This window comes from Pocillopora verrucosa, chromosome 13 (assembly GCF_036669915.1).
Source record: "Pocillopora verrucosa isolate sample1 chromosome 13, ASM3666991v2, whole genome shotgun sequence".
In the NCBI taxonomy this organism is placed as follows: Eukaryota; Metazoa; Cnidaria; class Anthozoa; order Scleractinia; family Pocilloporidae; genus Pocillopora; species Pocillopora verrucosa.
This window is the reverse complement of record NC_089324.1, coordinates 11,013,828-11,035,617: the sequence shown is the minus strand read 5'-3', so window position 1 is coordinate 11,035,617 and position 21,790 is coordinate 11,013,828. Positions and strand designations below refer to the sequence as shown.

Below are 21,790 nucleotides of genomic sequence, written 5' to 3'. Positions count from 1 at the left end.
CTAGACGGTTTTTGACACTTTAATAAAGTTTCTATTCTATTCTATTCTATGTATCTAGCGGAAACTGTTCACTAGATGACATAGTACAGAAGATTATTGCTGCGTAAGAAGACAAGAAACGACTCCATGTTGGAATCCAGTTTCCTCACGGCATGTTTAAGGAAAGGGTTGCACTGGATTGGATCCAGATATGTCCAGATATGTCTTCTAGCGCCCGCAAGAGGAGCATGTTTAGTAAAGATTGATGAATTGATATCTCTCGCACTCTTAGGAATCTGTTTCAGTGGATTGTTACGTCGGTATCTCTCGCACTCTAAGGAATATGTTCAACTGATTGTTACGTCAGTAACTCGCGGACTCTAAGGAATATGTTCAACTGATTGTTACGTCAGTAACTCTCGCACTCTAAGGAATATGTTCAACTGATTGTTACGTCAGTATCTCTCGCACTCTAAGGAATATGTTCAACTGATTGTTACGTCAGTAACTCTCGCACTCTAAGGAATATGTTCAACTGATTGTTACGTCAGTATCTCTCGGACTCTAAGGAATATGTTCAACTGATTATTACGTCAGTATCTCTCGCACTCTAAGGAATATGTTCAACTGATTGTTACGTCAGTAACTCGCGGACTCTAAGGAATATGTTCAACTGATTGTTACGTCAGTAACTCGCGGACTCTAAGGAATCCGTGTCGATGGATTGCTAAGTTAGTTTCTCTTGCACTCTAAGGAATCTGTTTCAATTGATTGTTACATCAGTAACTCGCGGACTCTAAGGATTCTATTTTAGTGGATTGTTACGTCAGTATGTCTGATACTCTATGGAATCTCTTTTAATCGATTTTTACGTCAGGATCTCTTGCGCTCTCAGGAATCTTCATTACTCGTTCCTATCGTTTACGTTACCAGTAAACCAAAGTGGCTTATTGCGCCGATAGAAAGTGCGTCAATTGCTTAAGTAACTCGAGGCGGCGTGACCGAGTGGTTACAGTGGTGGTCTTGTAATCTAGTAGTCTCGGGTTCAAGTCCTCCACCCTGCCATTCACTGGATTTTTCCCCGGTCGCCCCGAGTTCAATCTCTCGGCTGCGCTGGGTAAATAGCCAACTGGCCAGCCTCCTGTCAGTTGAAATTTTCAAGCACTCTATGTTTAATTCAGTCAATGTAAAGCGCTATTCGATAGCGATAGAAATAGAGCTATACAAATAAAGTATTATTATCATTATTATTATTACAAAGGTGACTGATATCACTGTATGACCCATTGAGAAGCGTCCACCCGACAGCATTCACTTCATAACATTACCAAAGAGAGTTCGAATTTCCAGTAGAACAGTTTATTTTCCTTTTTACCCATTAAGTTCATCTCTTAAATTGATAAATACTTTTCTCTCTCAAAGCATATTTTTGTCTTTAGTATGTCTTAACTTATCTTTCTATCACTATATACACCTACGTTATAGCTGGGACTATGCATAAAAATCTCGCCAGTTTGATTACTGGAAGTTCATGTGAGCTGTTGACTATCGGATGAAGCGCATGTAGAAATAAATACTGTTCATGAAAGAATCATAAATAGTCGCTTCATTAATACTTTGAAACGAACGATTTGCCGTGTTAAGATGATAAAATGTATATTTTTTTCCAAACAAGATTCCCCTTAAGCGAAATATCTTAAAAAACCTGGTTAAACTGTGGGGTTATAATATAGCACAGGGGCACAATTTAGTTGTTTTCAAACGCAACTGTTTTCCCCTCACTATTGTGATTTAGCGATTTTGATACAACACACTTGACGTAATCTTTCACAAAACGTGCAAATTCAGGGAGGGGAGCAAGTTCTTGTGAGCAAGTGGCTGATTCGATGTCAAGAAAAAAAAAATTATAAAACAAATAGCCTGGAGGCTTCTCCCCATCCTCCTCCAGTTAAAACATCCTGCTTCATTCCTAGTTATATATAGTGCGGTATATATAGTTTACATCAAAGAAAGTTGAAAAAGTTAAGCTGCACATTTGTAGTTCACAGATCAGCGCGACAAAGATGTACTTGCTGAGAAGGTAAGCAAAGACATGATCTCCTTGTACGTATGTGTTGAGAGTAGTTTAAGACTTGTTTACTTTTAAATCTTTATGTCACTGTAAGATTCTTCAACATCGTCGAATCGTCAAGAAACGCAAAGAGCCCGATTGTCTCTAACTTCTTGCGCAGACGTTTCTGTTTGACCACCACTGGCCACTCGAGCTGCCTGCGTCCGAGATGCCACTGACCAGCAATTGCCGCTAACAAGTTTACACAGAACTCCACTAGAACCTGCTCCACAGTCGCAGAAAAACCTAAAAATATGGATGAAAACATTTCTGATCATCTCAAACGTCGAAATAATCGACAGTTAACCAACTTAAAAAAAACCTTCCCAGACGGGAGTTAGATCAAATGAGGGTAGGGAAAGAGATTAACGAAAAAACCGGGAGAAGTGTGCACCAACGAATTCTGTGGCTGATTTGGTTATTATAAATTCAATTCAAAATTCGTTCATGTATAAGACTGGAGATTTAATCCTTGTTGCTGGATTCTCATCATTAAAAATTAGACGATGAACTGAATGATACAGCACTGACGTTTTTTCTTATAATATATGGGAGGTCAGACGCATAGATGACATCGACATTAACAGCATTTTGCGTTTCTATGATACAAAACAAACAGATTCCCTGTAGTCATGGCTCTGTGCAGTAATAGGCCACAGAAGACGTCCGAATGTAACAGGATTATCTGTGATCACATTTTGTCATCACCTGTGATCTATACCTAATTATATAGTAAGCTCAGTTATGCACGCATTCTAATTGGTTCTCACTAATGATCTATGGGAGGACAGACGTATAAATGACGTCATCATTAAAACTATTTTTTAATTCTTTATTATATAAAACAAATAGATTCCAAGTTGCCGTGCGTCTGTTCAGTACTAGATCACAGAGGACGTCAAAATGTGGTAAGAACATCAGTGACACACTCGGCTGCGCCTCGTGTGCCACTTTTGTCGTCATCTGTGATCTATTACTGAACAGACGCACGACAACTTGGAATCTATTTGTAAAACAGACGCATGCCAAAATGGAGTCTATTTTTAAAGTGTTATGGAGTCTCAAAGGGTTTTTTTCTTGACGAAAACCTACGAAGCTTCAGTCTCTTCAACCTATCACTTATCAAACAAGAAGCAAGGATAATTGACTTCAATTAGAGGAACGAATAACAGTTTCAAAATCCAGATTTATTAAAAAAAAGTTTCCGTGTTGCTGTGCTTCTGTTCAGTGATAGATTTCAGACGACGTCAAAAAGAGGTGAAAAAGAAACGTGGCACACAAGGTGCAGCCGGGTGTGTCACTGATGTTCTTGTCTATTCAATCAGACTGTCATATATATAACTTGTGGTTTAAGTGTTGTAATACTGTACCTGTCACGTCTGACAAACTTCACGTCATGTCCCTCATGACACCCTTTCACACAACTGACGCAAATGGCGTAGCCATCCGACGTACCACAAGTGGTGCACCTAAGGGTTAGCATAAACACGTTAAGAGATACGTCCATATCAAGAAAGCAGTGATAACTGGTTAAGAAATCAGTCAAAGATAACATTTGAAAACAACAGCGCTGCAACGTTAACGTAAGGGCTCTTCAACCGACCGTGCAAAATCTATTGAATTTGTGTTCACGCAATGGTGACTGAATAACAGAGCTCAGTTAGTTCATATGGCTTTGGAATGCTTATGACCGTTTACTAACTACGTAATCGACTAAATTTATACTAAATACGGAATCTTTATTTAACAAATAGAGAAGCCTTGACTGTGCTCTGTTCTGTTATAAAGCACGCAGGAGGCGGCTAGAGCACGAAAGATGTGTAGGGAGAAACACGAGACGTAGCCGAGTGTTTCTCCCCACTTCTTGAGTGTTCTAGCCGCTTCCTAAGTGCTTTATAACAGAACAGAGCACAGTCAAGGCTTCTCTATTTGTTTTATAATAAAGAATCCATTAAATTCCCCGAGCATTACTTTCAATTTTCAAAACAAACTTTATTTCCAAAGCGAACAACAGTGTCGTCAGCATGCTCTATACTCTCATAGAGCACGCTACAATAAGCCAATCAGAATCCCTGTAAGAATGGTTCAAATAATCTGATTGGCTGTACAAGACAAAAGCTGTCAAAAGTGTCAAACCATCAAAGTTCAAAAACCATCAAAGTTCACATTCTACGATAGTTCACAAACTAAAATGGTTCGGCAGGTCGAATTTAACACTTTTGCCTGAAGTTTTTAAGTCTCTAATACAGAATCTTGAAGTGAAATGTTCCGTGAAATTCAGCCGAATTACGGCTCATAAAAACACGCGAGTTTTTTCACATGACAAGGTAGAAAACAAACTGTTCAAGGCGAGTGTTTTTTGAATGAACGACAGCCCAATTCACCGGAACATGAAGATCGCTAGGAATGACAGCGCGGCAAAACTCGGCTGCAGTGACAGATGTGACTTTCCACTCTACGCATCGGAAAGGATATCAGAGCAAGCTCTTATTTTTTCATTCGAAGGGTGGCCGATGTAGTTTCTGAGGCTTGCTTTACTGTGATGAGCGAGCCGCGATGGACTTCAGCATGATCATATTCGCTCAGACACCGTCATGATTAGAATGAATTTTAACAGTTATGCCAGATTGGTTATATTTTTCATCATTTCTGTTTTGTTCTGTTTTGTTTTTGAACACTGAACTTTATATACTGTATGAGTGATAGCTGTGTTTGATTTTTATTTCCGTACGTAAACTTGCAATCTAACTGTGCGTGAATCTTTAAAACTCGGAATGTCTATTTTGTTTTTCCTTTGAGGATTTTCGTATCTGCTCACGTTTTAATAACGTAAATTACGGCGCCTGGTAGGTTTACAAACCTTTGTTTGGTTCTTCTGTTGCTACTTGCCGGCTCGCTTGTTCCGAAATTTCACTTTCAATTATCGGAAAAAAGCTAAAAAGGAAGTCCCGGAAAAGGTCGAACATAGTACAATTTGGCAGATGGCGTGACAGCTTTAGCTCAGCTCTATGCTCTATTTAACAATTATATAATAAGCTCAGTTATGCAAACATTCTGATTGGTTCTCACTCATGATCTATTGGAGGACAGACGTATAGATGACGTCATCATTAAAACTTTTTTGAGAGTTTATATCATCAGTGACAAACTAGGCTGCGCCTCGTGTGCCACTTTTTTGTTCTTACCACATTTTGACGTCATCTGTGATCTATTACTGAACAGACGCACGGCAACTTGGAATCTATTTGTTTTATATAATAAAGAATTAAAACATACGGAAAAAAAAGTTTTAATGATGACGTCATCTATACGTCTGTCCTCCAATAGATCATAAATGAGAACCAATCAGAATGCGTGCATAACTGAGCTTATTATATCAACTCTCATAGAGCACACTCTTTCAACCAATGACAACGCGCGTTATATCCGAACTTTATTATAATGTCTGATAGACCGCTGAACTAAGTTGCTGACTAAGTCACTATCCAGCAGAAAAACAAAAAGATTGAGGGGTAAAACGATGGGGACGGTGAGTAATATATTCTGAACTCAGCTTAGATTGGTAAATTGGTGTCTCAAAAAAACGGCAGGGCGCTAAGAGATAGAAAACGGAACATAAAATAGATCAATCAATAAAAATAAAAATAGCCCTCCAACCCATGAAGCAATTTTCGCGTATGCATTTCCTTGTTTATCTCTTTGACGAGAATTTGCTTTTTTGTCAAGATGACACCTTACGCCTTAAACGTCTGTCTATCTTATCAGCTGTTTTCTGGATAATGTATGGATAGTGTTAAGAGAGGTCACATGCTTAACATCTTTTAGTATGCTCACCTGTAAAAATCGTGCATCGGATAGCATGTGTTACCAGACACTTGATACAAACAGCGACAAGACTCTATAGCTTGCTCAACTTCTCTTCTGTTACCGTGTACTTTGTTATCTGAGGGAGGGGAGAGTAGTAATCATTAGTGCCAGAGAATGTAACACTGATAAACGGGTAGGGTAGGGGTAAGTCAAACATTATACTCACTGCTAAGTTTGGGCTCGACACCAGTGGCCAGACAAATCCCGTCAAACCGGTTATTGAAGATTTCGTTTTCTTCTAGAACTCCGCCTGAAAAAGTAGGGATGACATGATTTGTTTCAGTGTTAGTTTATGATCAGGAGATTAAACGAGCAAGAGTTAATCCTTTGACTCCCAGACCAAATTTGTAATTCCCCTTACTGTCAACCATACAATTCTTACAATGTTTAAAGAATTTAGCATTGGATCCACTAACTATCCCCAAACTGATAGTTTTCTTTACTCTCATCACCTGTCTGGTTGATATTGTCTTGATATTGTAAGGAGAAATTCTGTCTTGGTCACTCATGGGAGTTAAAGGGTTAACTCATTTCGGGTCAATTAGAGAATCGATGAAAGTACGAAGAGACCATTTATAAGATTAATCTTTTTGATGATTTGCAAATTCAAGATGAATTTTATTGCCAAGAGTAAATTCTTTTCAATTTCTGAAGCGCACAGATCTAGAGAAACAAAAGTGATAACAAAAATTCACGGGTGAAGCAAAGGGAGGTGAGATTTTCTAAAGATCATTCAATAAAGAGTGATGATAGTGAAGGAGTTATGTTGCTCACCAGCACTGTTTGTTATCTCAATTCCCGCGGCACCACCATCAAAAATACGATTACTTTTTAACACAGGAAAACTTGCTGTACTGATAAGCACACCTGAACAATAGAGAAGTGCACAGGATCAATACATTGTTTAGTAAAAATACTGACGGACTTATTGTAAACGGTTCATCAAAGGTTTTGAGTGAGAGTTATCTTCAACTGAGTATCGAAGGTAGTCCTAGACTGCCTTCTTCAGTTCGCTGCCATTAGTTTTTAAAACTCCCGCCAACCTCTTATTCTATCAGATGTTAAACTAACACCAGTCACAACTGACAAACCCGCGTTTTCTTGCCCTTAAAGAAGTTGGATCAACATCAGTATCTAGGCAACTGCCCATCTACCCCCCCCCCCCCCCAAACTCAACAACAGTCAATTGACAACAAGTTAAAGTTAATGTTGGGTTAGGGGAGGGGTAGGTGGGCAGTTGCCCAGATACTGATATTGATCCAAGAAGTTTACTTCTGGTTTTTTTTTTTAATTTGATTGGTTCTTTACAGTACTTCCATCGCGTTTTTTCTGATTGGTCCTTTACAACACTTTGGTTTTGCTTTAAGACACTTGATTTCCAATAACCCTAACAGCTCAACAATGATATCAGAAAAATAATTATTGCTTTAAGTAACTTCCAAAGGTAATATTCAAATTTCTATCGAGAGAGTAAAGAAGACTGACCTATGCCAGGGAACGAACTTTTATTCAATCCAAATTTACGAAGCTTACCTGTCAACGCATTTCTAAAGATGTCATTATTTTCTAAAACACCTGGAAAGGAATATAATAGTAGATCAGTGACAGTGAGGTCCATCAACTGTTTGTAGAGAAGAGATGACGGTCTTCCTGGGGCCCATTTCTCGAAGGTCCGATAAGGGAGTTTAAGAAAACACTATGGTAACGGCAACGTCAGCAACAAAAAAGTTTAATGAGCAGAACAATGGCTGTGCGCGGCGTTATAAATCTTTGTACATTTTTTTGCCTCCTCTGCGAAACAACGCAAAATGACCAAACTTTGCGTTGTCTGGAGAACGTGAACGACGACGGCTAATTTCCTAAATTTCTATTTCTAATTTAACGCTGTGTTCCATATTCAATTTCGAAATAGTTTTGACAGTCAGAAACAAGCCAAATGACTTTACAGTATCGCGAGATTCGTTTTTTAACCGGCTTTGTTCACGGCGTCGCCGCCGTCGCCGTCGTTTCTTACACTCTCTACTAAACTAACGGGCCCGGCCGTAAGGTTGTTCTGTTTTCATATTCAAAATGGAGGTTTCTAAAAGTTCTGAGAATTATACAAGAAAACGAATAGCCAAAGAAACAAAATGGACTGGTCAGGTTGCCAGAGCCTGCTTTCCTTTTCAATAACTTTTGATTTTTAAAATATGGCTCGGGTGCCGTTAAGTTACCGGGACATTCGAGAAACGGTCTGCAGGTCAGGTATTCTCGTCAACAATGATTAACTCGTTCATTTCCTTGGAGTGACTCGCAACTAACTTGTCCTTGGAACAACATATTGTCCAGCACAAAGATAGGAGAATAGAAAAACGGAGCAGCTTGAAAGTTTCATTTCTACCACTAAGTTTACAAAGAAATGTGTTGCACATAAGAGGGAGAAATAATTAAGATATAAAAGGTTAAATTAGCCGTGGTATGTCGAAAGGGTTTAAGGACACAATTTCAGCCCCGATGGATTCCTAACTCTACACGGCACGTTCCTGGATTTACGTAGGAGTTCCAAGTCTTACCTTTTCCATGGTTGAACACACACACCCCTCCCTCCCGACCGTCGTGAATCTTGTTTCTCCGGAGGACTGGGTTACTCTCAGTCTTGATCCAGACTCCTGCCATCGCGTTGTCGAAAATCTCATTTTCTTCCAACAGACCAAGACCTTGAATAAAGAAAGAAATCAAACGACTAAAACCAAAGTTTTTTTTTGTTTGTTTGTTTCTGATTTAAGGCATAATAAATAAATAACTGAAGGACGGCGATATGAATTGCTCAGAGCCAAGGCATAGTGTGATAATTTTGTAAATACTCTACCTCCGTTGTAGGCCAGAACGCCACCATTCTGTCCTCCCCAAATCTTATTTCTTCTGATACAGGGATTGCTGCCCGATCTACAGCAAGGAAAGTGCACAAGACATTTCATGACAACTACACGAGGTTAGTAAAATAGAAAGCTCGTTTGAAGCGAGAGCTGGTTTATCTCGCAGTTGGCCTAAAGGATCAGTTGATTTAAGCGCCACACAGGCGTGTTAGGCCATGAGTTCGAATCCAGTGCAAGTATGATCACATTTACTCAAACGATCCTTAGGAGGTCCAAATTGAAAATTTGGATCCGTTCAGGTTTAGACACCAAGTACCATCAAGGCTCTAATGCGCATAAGTGCTACGTTTCTTTTTTTTTATTTATTTATTTATTTTTTTTTCGATGTGCAAGCTTCAAGAACCAATCGACAAGCTCGAAATGGATATTATTTCTCAAATCCTTTCAAAATACATTTCAAAAGTTCTTCACATGCATACGAATTTATGGGTGAAACACATAAGAAATCTTACGAGCGCAAGCGCCTTGTTATACGCAGATAGGCGTCTGCTCCATATACACAACAAAAGATGATCAACATTGGGTTCTGTCGTCGATCGACGAAAGATGTCATTTTGTGTCTCTATTATGCTTGTTATCTTTACCTTATTTGTATTCCTGAATATTTGTGATTAAAGATTTCGTTTTCCTCGAGAATTCCACATCCTCCATCATAGAAGTAAACTCCAACCTGGAAGACAACCGAATGTAAGTTCCTTAGGCCGTTTAAAACTTGCTTCTTTGAGCTTTGCCCGAAGTCAGGCTCCCAAGTATGAGTGGGACAAATAACTGAGGAACAGAAGGGGGGGGGAAGAGAAGAATCCCTGTCCCCACTGAAGAGCCATGTGAGCTGTCTAACCGAATGCTCCTTCACTGACAAACTCGCCCAAGGTTTCCTTCCATAACGTTTTGACGCCTTACTAATATATGGAGAATCGTAGCCTATATACTTCACAACATGCAAAAAGGCAACGATAGTTTGGGTTGCTTGCAGTTTTGTCAGCGTCCACACTCGCATAATATTATTTTCGAATTTTCTTTAAGGTAAGGTACCCCAACCTACTTCAGAGGAGCAGTGTATTTCGAATAAGTTATTAGCGACAGTAACAATCAAAAGAAATGGCTCAGAACGTAATACATCGGCTGAAAAGACAGACTGGACACTTGACGAAGACAAGTTTATCACCTTACTGACACTGGCATTATAAATTTATATAGAACTGAGTTTATCAACAATGGGGAAAAGCTTAAAGTGAATAAATTTCTCAAAAATAAGATTTAAAAGTTTGCTTTTAAACACTTTGCCTTTTAAAAACATTTACGGGACATTTAAGAATTAACGTTTCATTTTAAATGACGTAACTTGATTGTAACAAGCTTCAGCAATTTTTTTAAAATTGAAACTTAGTTTAAAAGTTATGAAGCCATCATAGTAAGGTCAGTCAAACGAAACATGTTTGGTAAACGAATAGAAATAAAATTAGTTTAGAGGATAATGTAGGCAAGTTAATTTAATACTTTTTTAATTTAAGATAAGCCTTTCATTTAATAATTACGGTGCACTTTTTAAGTTTACTTAGTTTAAAACTTGGGAAGTGTTTTACAATTTCAAACCGACCAAACCGGTTAAACTCGATTTAGCTTTGTGCTTTAACCTCAAGTGCAGTTGTTTGTCCCCAGTCCTAGGATGTGCGTCAATTTCTGAAAAACAAAACGGTTGTTCGTTATGGCTGAATTTTGTCTCTCCGTGTCCTTTGGTTAATTAAGGTGCAGAGTGTTAACGTTACACAGAATTGTTTGCTTGTTATGTCCAGTTTAGGTACGCTCAGCTGCAAGCTAAAACGTAGAGAGAGTGCATAAGCTCCCAAGGGAGTTTATCAAGACAAATATTGTTTCTATTCGTTTAGATTCAGTATCAGTTTCATCTAATTTGAACATTCGAAAAGAACTCTTAATTATGTTGGTTTCAATTGTTCAGAGCAGGATTAAGCAAATCCTAAACAATAGCAATTTTTTATAAAGTTGTCTTTTAAACATTTAATGGCATTACCGTCGGAAAACTTTACTCTATTGATGAATGTAGCTAATGTCGACGAGTTCTACCTGTTTTCCACTGTGGATCCTGTTGTTTCTGAGCGTGGGTGTGCTTCCTAAGCACAAGAAAAGGCAAAGAAGAACATCAATGATGGAGACTTAAGGATGGTTTCCATGTAGGCATTATTTTCATTGCAGTGTTTTAAGAATACTTTCCAGTTAAAATTCATCAGTCTTCACCAAGTTATAGGATAAAATAAGGTATTCCGAACTAAGTCTTCCATGACCATAGTTAATCGAGGGGACTATGCCATGACCTATTTCATTAAGTCAGCAAGATGTGGGTGTAACCACCCCCCACCCACAAAAATAAATTTTGCAGCACCTCTCCTCCCCCAGCGTACTTTTCCAGTCTAATTGTTTATACCTGTGGTTATCCACACACCAGCCAGGGTGTTATTGTTGATTTCGTTGTCCTCTATGAGTCCCATACCTTCCTCGTGCTGAGAATAAAAACGACAAGATTCCTCGTGAGAGAAGCCGGTAAATCTGATGCAGAATCGCTGTTTTAGTCATAGCGGCACACAAAAGGAGAAAATACCCATTTTTTTTCGTGGTTCGGAAATGCAAGTGTGCACATCCTGGGTGAAGAGTATCTAAGGGATCTTTGTTGAAATATTTTGATAGGGCTACGCAGCGATACAAAATATCTGTTTGGGTATAAAAAAAAACCCGAAGAAGGCAATACTAGAACAAGAAGAACAAGTGTGACAAAGAATGGAGCAGATTAACACGGATTGCCAAAGACAAACTCGCGGAACAGGGCACAAACGTAGAATTATGAATGATTTTTGATTAGTTCTTTGAGAACATAACTCACAGATGACGTCAATTTGTAATAAGAACAACAAAGTCGCACACGAGACGCAGCCGAGTGTGCCACCGACGTTCTCATCACATCTTGACATCTTCTGTGATTTATTACTGTACAGAAGCACAGCAACTTAAATCTATTTCTTTCATATGATAACAAACAAAATGCCGTATATTGTGACGTCACCTTTGTGTCTATCCTCCAATAGGTGATAAGTAAGACCCAGTAAAAAAGCGAGTTCAATTCAGCTCATCATGTAATACAATATCAATAGTTTCCTGCACTGGCCTTTTGTAAATACTTACCACATAAATTCCCCCGTGAAGTCCGCTGTGTATTCTATTGCAGCGAACAATAGGATTACTCTTAGTTCTGATCTGGATTCCGGCCAGCGCATTGTCTGAATGGGGAAAAAACCAAAGAACACCTTGATAAGTTACCGAAGAAGTTTCACAAAATCCGTCATATGAATTGTTGTAGTATCAAGAGTTTTACAAAACTGCACTGGTTTCCCTTTGCTGCGCGCTGTGATTGGTCGTTAAAACTCATGCCATCCTCAGCGAATGAGACGCAAAATCATGACTTGATCGCTCGCGTTATCACGCACTTCAAGTAAGTTGAGTTTGTTTTGGGATAAATGTCAATACCTGACAGCACACATACCCCTCCCCTAACCCAAAAACAGTCAACTGATAACAACTCAGGGTTACTGTTGGGTTAGGGGAGGGGTAGGTATGCAGTTGCTCAGATACTGACATTGATCCATGTTTTCTTTCAGGTCCAATTGACTGTCGTAGTAAATTTTGCTTATGTTGTACTTAATCGAGAAAACTCTGGCACAAAGGATTAGTTGAACAATCTGTTTGACAAACTTGAAGTAAGGACTAAGAGACAAAATTAATACAAACCATGAATGTTATTTCCTTCAATCAATCCTTTTCCTTCGCCGAATACATAAACTCCTACAAAAGACAAACGAGACCATAATGCTTTCGTAAGATTTTTATCAATCACGTCGAATAAAGGTAGCTTGGATTTAAAGAGAAATCTTGATTAAGTTCCCAGTTCACAACAATGGCGCTAAAGAAACATGATGGTGATTAACTTTTATTTATCTATTTACAGTGCAGTTATATCGAGTTTCGTAATGTTCTTAATCATGTCAATTTCATGGTGTATTGATGAGCGAGATCACGGAAAAAAACAGTAACGACAATAACAAAGCAATTCAGATACAAAAAGTGTCGCTCACCTCCTTGTTGTCCATCGTAGATCTCGTTGTTTCTAAAATACAATAAATTAAAGTAGTTAGCAAGTTTACTTCGCACTTAAGCTGAAAATGAACCGTAATCTTGTCAAGGAGAAGCTAGAAGCGAAATGGTAAACCTCTCATACTGAACAACGAAGAGCTAACCATGCCGAAGTTTGTGCAGAGTTTGCAAAAAATAGCAAAATCACAGATTAAATAGTTGCTTTTCAAGAAATTGAGGTAATACCAAGTGCAGCCTGTGAGCATGCGCTCACCATAAGCACTTCGGGACGGACGTTTCTTCACTCGTGGGATAGTATATGAGGCCTTGAGCAATGCAACTCAACTAGATGTCTGCCAGGGGTCTGGCACTGAAAATGCTCATCATTAGTGCCAGACCTCCGCCAAACCTTACCGATATTCGTCTCATATGTTCCCGCGGGCGGAGAAATGCGCGGTCTGCAGCGCTATTACGAGGACCTTCTCGCAGGCTACGCCAAGTGCAGAAGGCACTTCCTACAAGGTGTACTCATGATGAGTGCGCACCTACTTTAGAAAAATTTTCCCCGGCATTGAATATTGACAAGTTTTGCGTGCGAAGTTTTTTTTTAATCCAAAAGACGTGAGAGATTTCGAACAAGGAGACTCATGAAGAAATTTTGCAATTTAATAAACAGAAGAACACGAAAATCTTTCTTACTTTATGGTTGGATTGCTCTGTGATGTGATCCAAACTCCAGCGTATGTGTTAGAATATATCTTATTTTCCAGGAATTCACCACGCGCCTGTTAGTTAAATATACACCATTAAGTTTTTAAAACACACAAATACATTTGCAATGTAAATGAAACAAAGTGTACTTACATCGTCATGACAGTATATGCCACCCGTCATACCGTGGTGTATTTTACATCCCACGACTGTTGGATTGGCGTGTGACCGAATCTCAAATCCGGCTATACGGTTGTTGTAAACATCGTTTCCTTCATAGTAGCCCTGCAATTACAAGAACTATTTTATTAGTCTGTAGTGTGACAAACAGCAGCCCTTTAAAACGGCCGAAGATGAGGAACTGCTCGAGGCGCATCCAGGAGCAACTGTAGATTCTTTAATGAAAGCTCAAAATAAATGTTCTTCAATTTTTTTAGGGCTCTTAGCCTGACAAAAGCCGAAAACCTGAAGAAGAGTTAGTATATACTAGTAGAGGAAGTTTCAGGTGTACTGCTTACACATTTCTTCGCTAGTTTTTTCCCACAAACAAGAACGCGCAGCTAAACTGGAGGCAAAATGCCACCGCGCACACCAAGTTCACACGGCCGTGCCTCTCAAGAATTATATGATAAGCTGTTTTGTACACGTAGTTTGATTGGTTCTAACTTATGATCTATTGCGCAGCGTCTCGTGTGCCTTTCAGTTCTAGTTCTTACCACATTTTGACGTCATCTGTGAAGTAATACTAAACAGACTCACTTGTCTTATATGATAAAAAGGCAAAATGTAATTTATGGTGATGTCATCTATGCGTCTGTCCTCAATGGATCATACCAAGAGAATATTATCTTGATCATACGTAAGAACCGATCAAATGCGTGCGTAATTCTGCTTATCTTAAAAAGAGATGTAGACCAAGATGGTTCAATAAGACCTAAAGACCGCGCGCTATGTCATTATATGGGATGTTGAATGACAGAGATATTAAAATATTGAAATAGTCTGCGAAAAACTCACCAATCCATAATCGAAGATAAAGAAGCCGACATCTCTGCCATGATGCACTTTATTCCTTCTCATGATAGGACTGGCATGATTCCGTACCCACACCCCTGCCAACTTGATGTTTGTAATCTCGCAGTCTTCATACGTTCCCTGTGAAACAGTTACAATCAAAAGTGTAAAGGCATGTTCAGCTTTCTCTTTTTCTTCTACCAGTAAGACAACGGCCCAGTAGTTCGCGTGCTAGCCTCCAGTTTGAGAGGTCTAGGCACAAGCCTTGGCTGGGTCATTACAGTAAGGTCCTACTCTTACATGGTCTTTTCCAGTCAGTAGTATTGATAAAGACCCCGCAAACTGTCAGGAAAACTAGTCAAAATGATGTAGTGGGGGTCTCCAATACGATATCGTAACAGGGTAAGTCATGAATGATTTTGTCAATTCATTTCCTGCTCTGCCGTTCGGGGCAGAAGCTGTGGTATGAAATCCCTTATGTCTTTTGATGACCCACACTTGAGTACAGTCCACGGACTAGTGTTAAACAATAAAAATAGAACTATATTTAACCTGAAATATTGTAAGGGTTTCCATATATTGGTGTTGGGAAAAAGAATGGAAATATTATATTACTTTAGGCCATTCGATACAAAAATTATAATAAGACAGGTTGATTATTTCTTATTCCTTTTAGCGATCTCATCTAAGTACAATTTCTTTCACCTTTTTCTTATTGCGGTTGTGAATTTGGTACGGAAACAGTTGCTCCGTTTCTACGGTGATTAGATCTTGTTGTACTATTTTGTGATAAACTATGTTTTTAATTATGTCAATTTTCTAGTTGTAAATCTCTCTGGTAAAAGTTAACCTCGCACAGGAATTCCTGGAAACTCTTGCTTCTTATACTATTGATTGCTATCAGACTGTTTTTTTTTGGTCAAATTCTAAGTCAAATTCACGATTCCAGAATATTTCTTAAATTTTAAGTTAACACCTTCAACACCTCTTCTTAAAAAGGTGACTCTGATTGTAAATAGCTTATGCTTTTTCCACTCCGCACTGAATTTGTAATTATATAACTTATGCGAATAGCATGTAGTTTTCTTAGGGGCGGTACCTTGGGTACACCCCTTCTTCTCCGAATTTTCTGTTTACTCTATTGTTATATAACAATCTTCTAAGGCTATTTTCTCGTAAACTATCTTTTCAAGCGTAATTTCAATTCTACCAATAGGTTAATTATAATTTTTATATTATCAATCTTGTCTTCGTTCTGGCCGATCTCAACCGTAAAATTAAGAAATTTAAGGTAGAAGATGACTTTGTGATTGCATAAACAATTCGAAGGTGCATACTTAGTATGCAGGAACTGTCGTACGTACTCTAACGTGATTCGCTGGCTGAAACGGAGCGATCGTGATGTAAGAAAATTGACAGCTTAGAAGTGTCATCTTTGGTGTCGCCTTTATAAGCTGGTGCACAGCATTTCTCAATGAGAGAATATAGCAAAGCAGAACAGTATGGACTTATGTCGAAAGAAATAGGTTGAACGGTGGTGAATAAGATCAATACTGGGCTGCTTCCCGAGAGTAATAATTGTACCAGGAGTTCAAACCGGAAATATTTCTCACCTGCGCATCATCTGTGATGAAAATGCCAACATTTTCTGAGTCTGAGATAAAACATTTTGACAAAATCGGTCTGGCTCCTCTTCCATGTACATAAACTGTGGCACCAGCTATGAACAAAAATAAAATCAACTGTCCACTGATTCCCACATATTACTGACATTACTACAAGTTTGTTTGAACTTTAAAAAAAAAAACAAAAATTATAAATATGACGTCTAAATGACGTCTAATGTCTCTCTCTTACCACTAGCAAGGCTATTAAGCTTGCAGTTGTAGATTGTAGGACCACAGTCATCAACAACCTCCACACATCCTGATCTGATCACCTCAGATTCACCGTTTGGGCAATTCTGCGACCAAGGAAGTCCATCGAAATGAAAAAAGTGGGGTTAGTTTTCCAAGAAACAGCGAGAGGTCTGCAAGGGGTCTGGCACTGATCATTCTTAGTGCCAGACCCCCCAAAAAACCTCTCCCGACTCGTCTCAAATCTTCCAGCGGCAAAAAATACGCGTAATGCAGTGCTATTAATTTTTGTGCTAAGTCTAGCCAAGATTTTAAAAATTTCGTTTTTTTGCTATTTAGTTAGAGAAAGTAGTTAAGTTTAATTACCAAAAAAATTTTAAAATCTTATGAAGAACGCGAAATACGGCTGAAAGAGTGTTTCAGGGTAACTAGTACCCAAGAGCGAAAGGTGTCATAACAGGAAAGGCCTCCGGCAGAGTGTTGACTCTCACGCGGGCTCTCGTCTGGGATCTTGATTTGCATATTAATTCGTGTTCCCAGTTTCGCAAAATGACCTTTCCCGCGAATTTCAAGAGTTCCTTGTCACGAGATTTGCCAAGGGGTTCGATGTTGGGTTTCATTCGTCGGCGGCATAACCGCATGGACACGCGCGTAAATGAGGTGCGAAAACTGTGAATTTCTTAGGAGGCCGAAAATTCGAGATTTGTTTTTACGCGAACTGCCTCTACTTGAACGAACCAAAAAAGGAGTGTAGATTTGATAAATTATCGTGAGAATCGGCCGGAGTATTTGTCAGATATAAACCCACAAAAGAGTTGAGTTTAAAGGTTCGCGCGCGCTTACCAAAATCAAAACTTCGAAAAATGTTAGTTCCGCAATCCATACTTAAAAAGCTTTACAGTCATATATAGTTTTCCACGGTTTCTTTAAAAGTAGCGCGCGTAGTACGATTTTTCCGTAAGGTTCCCTATTTTTTTGACATTACCCCTTGGAGCAGTTTTCTGTACATACCTTCAAGGTGACATGCCCAAGGAAAGAGCTGCCTGAACCAGCAATAAAACTAACAACTGTTGAAGAGTCACACTGAATGACGACAGGATCATCTTCGCTCTTAGCTGTCGATAAAAAAAGAAGCCATCCCGTGAGCAAGTCGCTCATTTCTGGTTAAAATGTTAACCGAAACTTAACTTTTCATGATGTCTTGTCTGTCTTAGGATGTGGAGATGAAAAACAGTCATTTAATAATCATAAATGTATCATGACAAGCATGATCCATAATTCAGAACCTTGCCTTGGAAGACACTTCATGCCTTCCTTCAAAATCCAAGTTATACGCCCTGGATCCTAAAGATGTCACACGCAGGTTTGGATGAGCTCAATGAGGAAAATGGAAAAAGAATCAAACAACAAAATGGAAAGGGGGAAGCAAGTAGTGACAGTTATCATGAAAATCCCTTATCGTTGATGTTGAAAGACACACACTTAGTCTAGAGAGGCTCCTTATATGCAAACTGGAGAGCTGGGGAGCGAGGGGGGGAGGGAAGTGTGAAACCCACAGGATGTAAATTTCCTTTCCCTACATTGACAGTGGCTACCTTCAAATTCCCTCTAAAAGTAATCAGAGGGAACAGTTTTGGATTGGCAAGTCGGTAGGAAGTTCAAATGATGAATTAAAATGCAGCTCGAACTGATGACACACTTTACATTGTAAGTTAAAGATCAACGTAGAGACCACCAAAGATGACACTCTAATTAGTGACAGACTTTTCACTGCAAGTTAAAGATTAATTTAGAGACCACTTGAGAGAAATATGAAACATTTACTATGGTTCTAGAAATAATTTAGTAAAATTATAGTGTACCTGCTCCAATGATTGCAACAGGCTTGCTGATTGACAGCTGTTCATCATACACACCACTGTGTACAATTATGACCCCATCATCTTGTACAGCATCCAAAGCTTCTTTGATTGTTTCGTGATACTAAAAACAGAGAGAGTATAAAATATGCAGGTTGTCAACATATTCATACCCCATAAACCATCTCATTATTGGTTCTGATCTCTCAGAAAAGACAAAGGGACACTGTAAAAACTTTCTGCATCACCCACCAGTGCACATGAGAACATTTATGTGGATTTTACCAGATTCTAGGAGCACTATGGAAATTATTCTGACTGAATTATTTGCAAACAAAAGAAATATGTTCTTGGCAACTCAAATGATCAAAGAGGAAAATTTTTAAACAACTGGGTAAAAAAATTCTAAATACAGTAGTTACCAATGAAAAAAGTTTGAAATTTCTCTGTAATTGTTGTGTAAAATATCTAATAAAAATATATCAATATATAATTCAATATATCATAAATTTTCAATTAAAATCTTCTGAGATACCACAAATGTGGTAAAAACATCATGGCATTTAATTTAAATTTCTCTGTAATTGTTGTGTAAAATATCTACCAAAAAAGATTGCATTTTACCATTCTATATATTGTATATTTTCAATTAAAATCTTCTAGGTTACCACAAATGTGGTAAAAATATCATGGCCTTAGCACTTTGACCCTTAAGAGTGACCAGCATCTAATTTCTCCATACAATATCACCCTCAAATCACAAATTAAGGTCATGAGAATAAATTAAATGATCACCAACTAAGCAAGCGCTTGATTGTAAAAAAAATTCTCCTTGTCAGCACAGGATGAAATGTATAGAGGACAGTATGGAGAATATGCATGCTGATGTTAGGGTGTAAAGGGTTAATACCCCCCCCCCCCCTTCTCATAAAAAAGTGACATGTTTGAATCACCAAATGAATATTGTTTAAATTTACTTTTTATATTAAAGCCAGCTTACATTAATTTTTCTTCCTGTGTATTGTAGTGGATTTAATTTCTTCTGTTTTGCGGTGGTAGGATGAACATGATGGGCATGATAAAGTGTATGGAAGCTTCTTTTCCAGGACAAGTCATTTTCAGGTTCTTGTTTAACATAGACACCTTCAGAAGTCTTTATCATGATGTTTGCCATCTCAAATACTTGACTATAGAGGGATCGCCTGTATTGACATTAAAGACAAATTAGATAAGTGATGAAAGAGAAATGGAAAATCTCAGTCTTGCTTCCATCATGTGGCTTCATAGCTTGCATGTTAGTTTGAGAGGCACCCACTTAGAAACTTGGAGGTTAAGACTAGAATCCTGTTAAAGCCTGAAGGTCGGTCAAAATCTCACTCACTTTCAGGACTAATGGTCTTCTATACATTCACATAACATGATCAACAATGTTCCACTGAATAACTCCCCAGATACTTACCATAAACAGCCATCCTGGCAAATGGCACTAAGTCTGTTACATGTTTGTGCCATACTGCAAAGGTCTCCCTCTTGAAGATAGGAACATATCTGAAGCAGAACCTCATCAGGAACAGCTTTGATATAGCAGTTTGAAACAACTGCAAATTAAAAATGGCATGTAAGAGATATTGTGGACCTCAAGGTTCAAAAGAAGTCAGTTGAGAGGTAACCAGTCACCTCCCCATCAATAAAGTCACCACCATAAGACCACCTTGCCACCAACCATTTGTTGCCACCAAGCAAAGTCACCTTGCCACCAACCACAAACAAAGAGATTAACTAGTTAACCAGTTGATTATATTTAGCCATTTAAGATTGTAGTTTGTCACAGTTGAAATCAATAAACTAGTAAAGTAGCCAATTATATTTAGGTATGCACGTTGAATCTATGCTCATTTAAGTAGATTTGATTTGATATGCATTTAACCACCATTCATAGGAAAGCTGTGAAGGTCAGTCAAAATCTTTACACTTAGTTTGCAGTTTCCACCTGCAAGCTATAAGTGTAAAGATACCTTTGACTGGTAACCAAAGTGATTGGTAACCAGTTGAGATGCTGCAGGGAGGTATTTGACCTTTTCATTCCCAGGATCTAAATAACAGTTCTTCACAATGTCTTCCATAATTTTTATGACTTAAGAAAAATTAAAGATATTTAAGTAGAAATTCCATTTTGATCCCTTCTGGGGTAAAGGGTCATAGTGGAAAGATAACATGTGCGTCACTCGATCGGTACGCCACTAAATCCATGCTGAGTTTGTGTCATTCCTGAAATAATACGCTTAAAATCTTGCTCTACTTAGGGCTACAAAACTTTTGCACATCCGAAGCGATATCTTCGTGCCTCTCGACTTGAGTTTACAACTAAATGATGCCAACACATTTCCATTCAAATATTTCGTGACAGCAATTACAATATTGAGTCAAAGGGCACGTGGAGGCTTGATCAACAAAGACGCTGTGAATGAAAGACCATTAACAAAGACATACGCTCACAAAAAGAAACAGCTCATTTCAAATGTTCATTGGAAAAAAAATTAGAACTATCGTAGGACGGCAATGCCTTGCATACCTTTCTGGGATGAAGATCGCTGATTAACGGAACTTGTAAGTTTACACAACCTCTTTCGATTGGGACTTTGAGTTTTGTCAAGATTTCGTGTAAACCGGGGTAGGATCGACTGCAATTAATTCAAAGAAGACATAAAAAAAAAATAACATTAAATTTTCACTTTCGATCCGGTATCATCAGTATAAAAAACCGTTTTAAATTATTCTTTAGCCAAGTGACGCCGACTTGTGCACAGAACAAAGAAGTGAGAAAAAAATTATGGTTAATCGATAGATTCGTAAAACACATGTCCGATAATTTTCACCGACCTCCTCTCTTTCCACGCGATTATATTTTTTATCCATCGAAGTATGATCAGTGCTGCATTTTCTTCGTGGCCTGTCCTTCTCTTTAAAGCGAAACAAAGAGCAAGGTTAGACAAAGTAAAGTAAAACCTGCCGTTACGATTAAGCCAACAGTGCTAGGCAAACACTACCGATTTGAAAGCCGATCACTAGAATTTCTTACTCAAACAACAGCCTCGCAAGTTCGAAGAACATGTCTTAGATTTCCGGTAGTACTCTGTGCAAAGCCTTGTCCTTTTCGAAGAAGACATCACCTTAGGTTTTCTCAAGAGCAAACGGACCCAGCTGTTTGCTTTGTCGTAAAAAACGGGATTGTTTTCATGTGAAGGAAATGACGAACCTTCTTTCAACTCTCTGAGCCAATCAGATCTCACGAAAGACAAAGGTGTGAGTTTCGTCCAATAGGGTTACGGCTTCCAATGTCAA

General features: G+C 38.6%; 1 protein-coding gene across 1 annotated transcript in view; it reads right to left on the bottom strand.

Annotated features, from left to right (window-relative positions):
- LOC131768334 (F-box only protein 11) overlaps window positions 1-21,669 on the bottom strand; it is an 81,758-nt gene extending 60,089 nt beyond the window's left edge. Inside the window, 22 exon segments of the mRNA XM_066160711.1 lie at window positions 6,731-6,823; window positions 7,490-7,531; window positions 8,509-8,652; window positions 8,805-8,881; window positions 9,456-9,541; window positions 10,954-11,000; window positions 11,312-11,387; window positions 12,064-12,158; window positions 12,667-12,720; window positions 13,011-13,042; window positions 13,708-13,793; window positions 13,873-14,004; window positions 14,737-14,874; window positions 16,347-16,453; window positions 16,591-16,696; window positions 17,601-17,704; window positions 18,452-18,572; window positions 19,449-19,650; window positions 19,908-20,046; window positions 21,021-21,129; window positions 21,329-21,408; window positions 21,528-21,669. Coding sequence (XP_066016808.1) covers window positions 6,731-6,823; window positions 7,490-7,531; window positions 8,509-8,652; window positions 8,805-8,881; window positions 9,456-9,541; window positions 10,954-11,000; window positions 11,312-11,387; window positions 12,064-12,158; window positions 12,667-12,720; window positions 13,011-13,042; window positions 13,708-13,793; window positions 13,873-14,004; window positions 14,737-14,874; window positions 16,347-16,453; window positions 16,591-16,696; window positions 17,601-17,704; window positions 18,452-18,572; window positions 19,449-19,650; window positions 19,908-20,046; window positions 21,021-21,129; window positions 21,329-21,408; window positions 21,528-21,615 — 2,158 coding nt within the window. The 5' untranslated portion in view covers window positions 21,616-21,669.
- Between the last annotated feature and the right edge of the window lie 121 nt (window positions 21,670-21,790).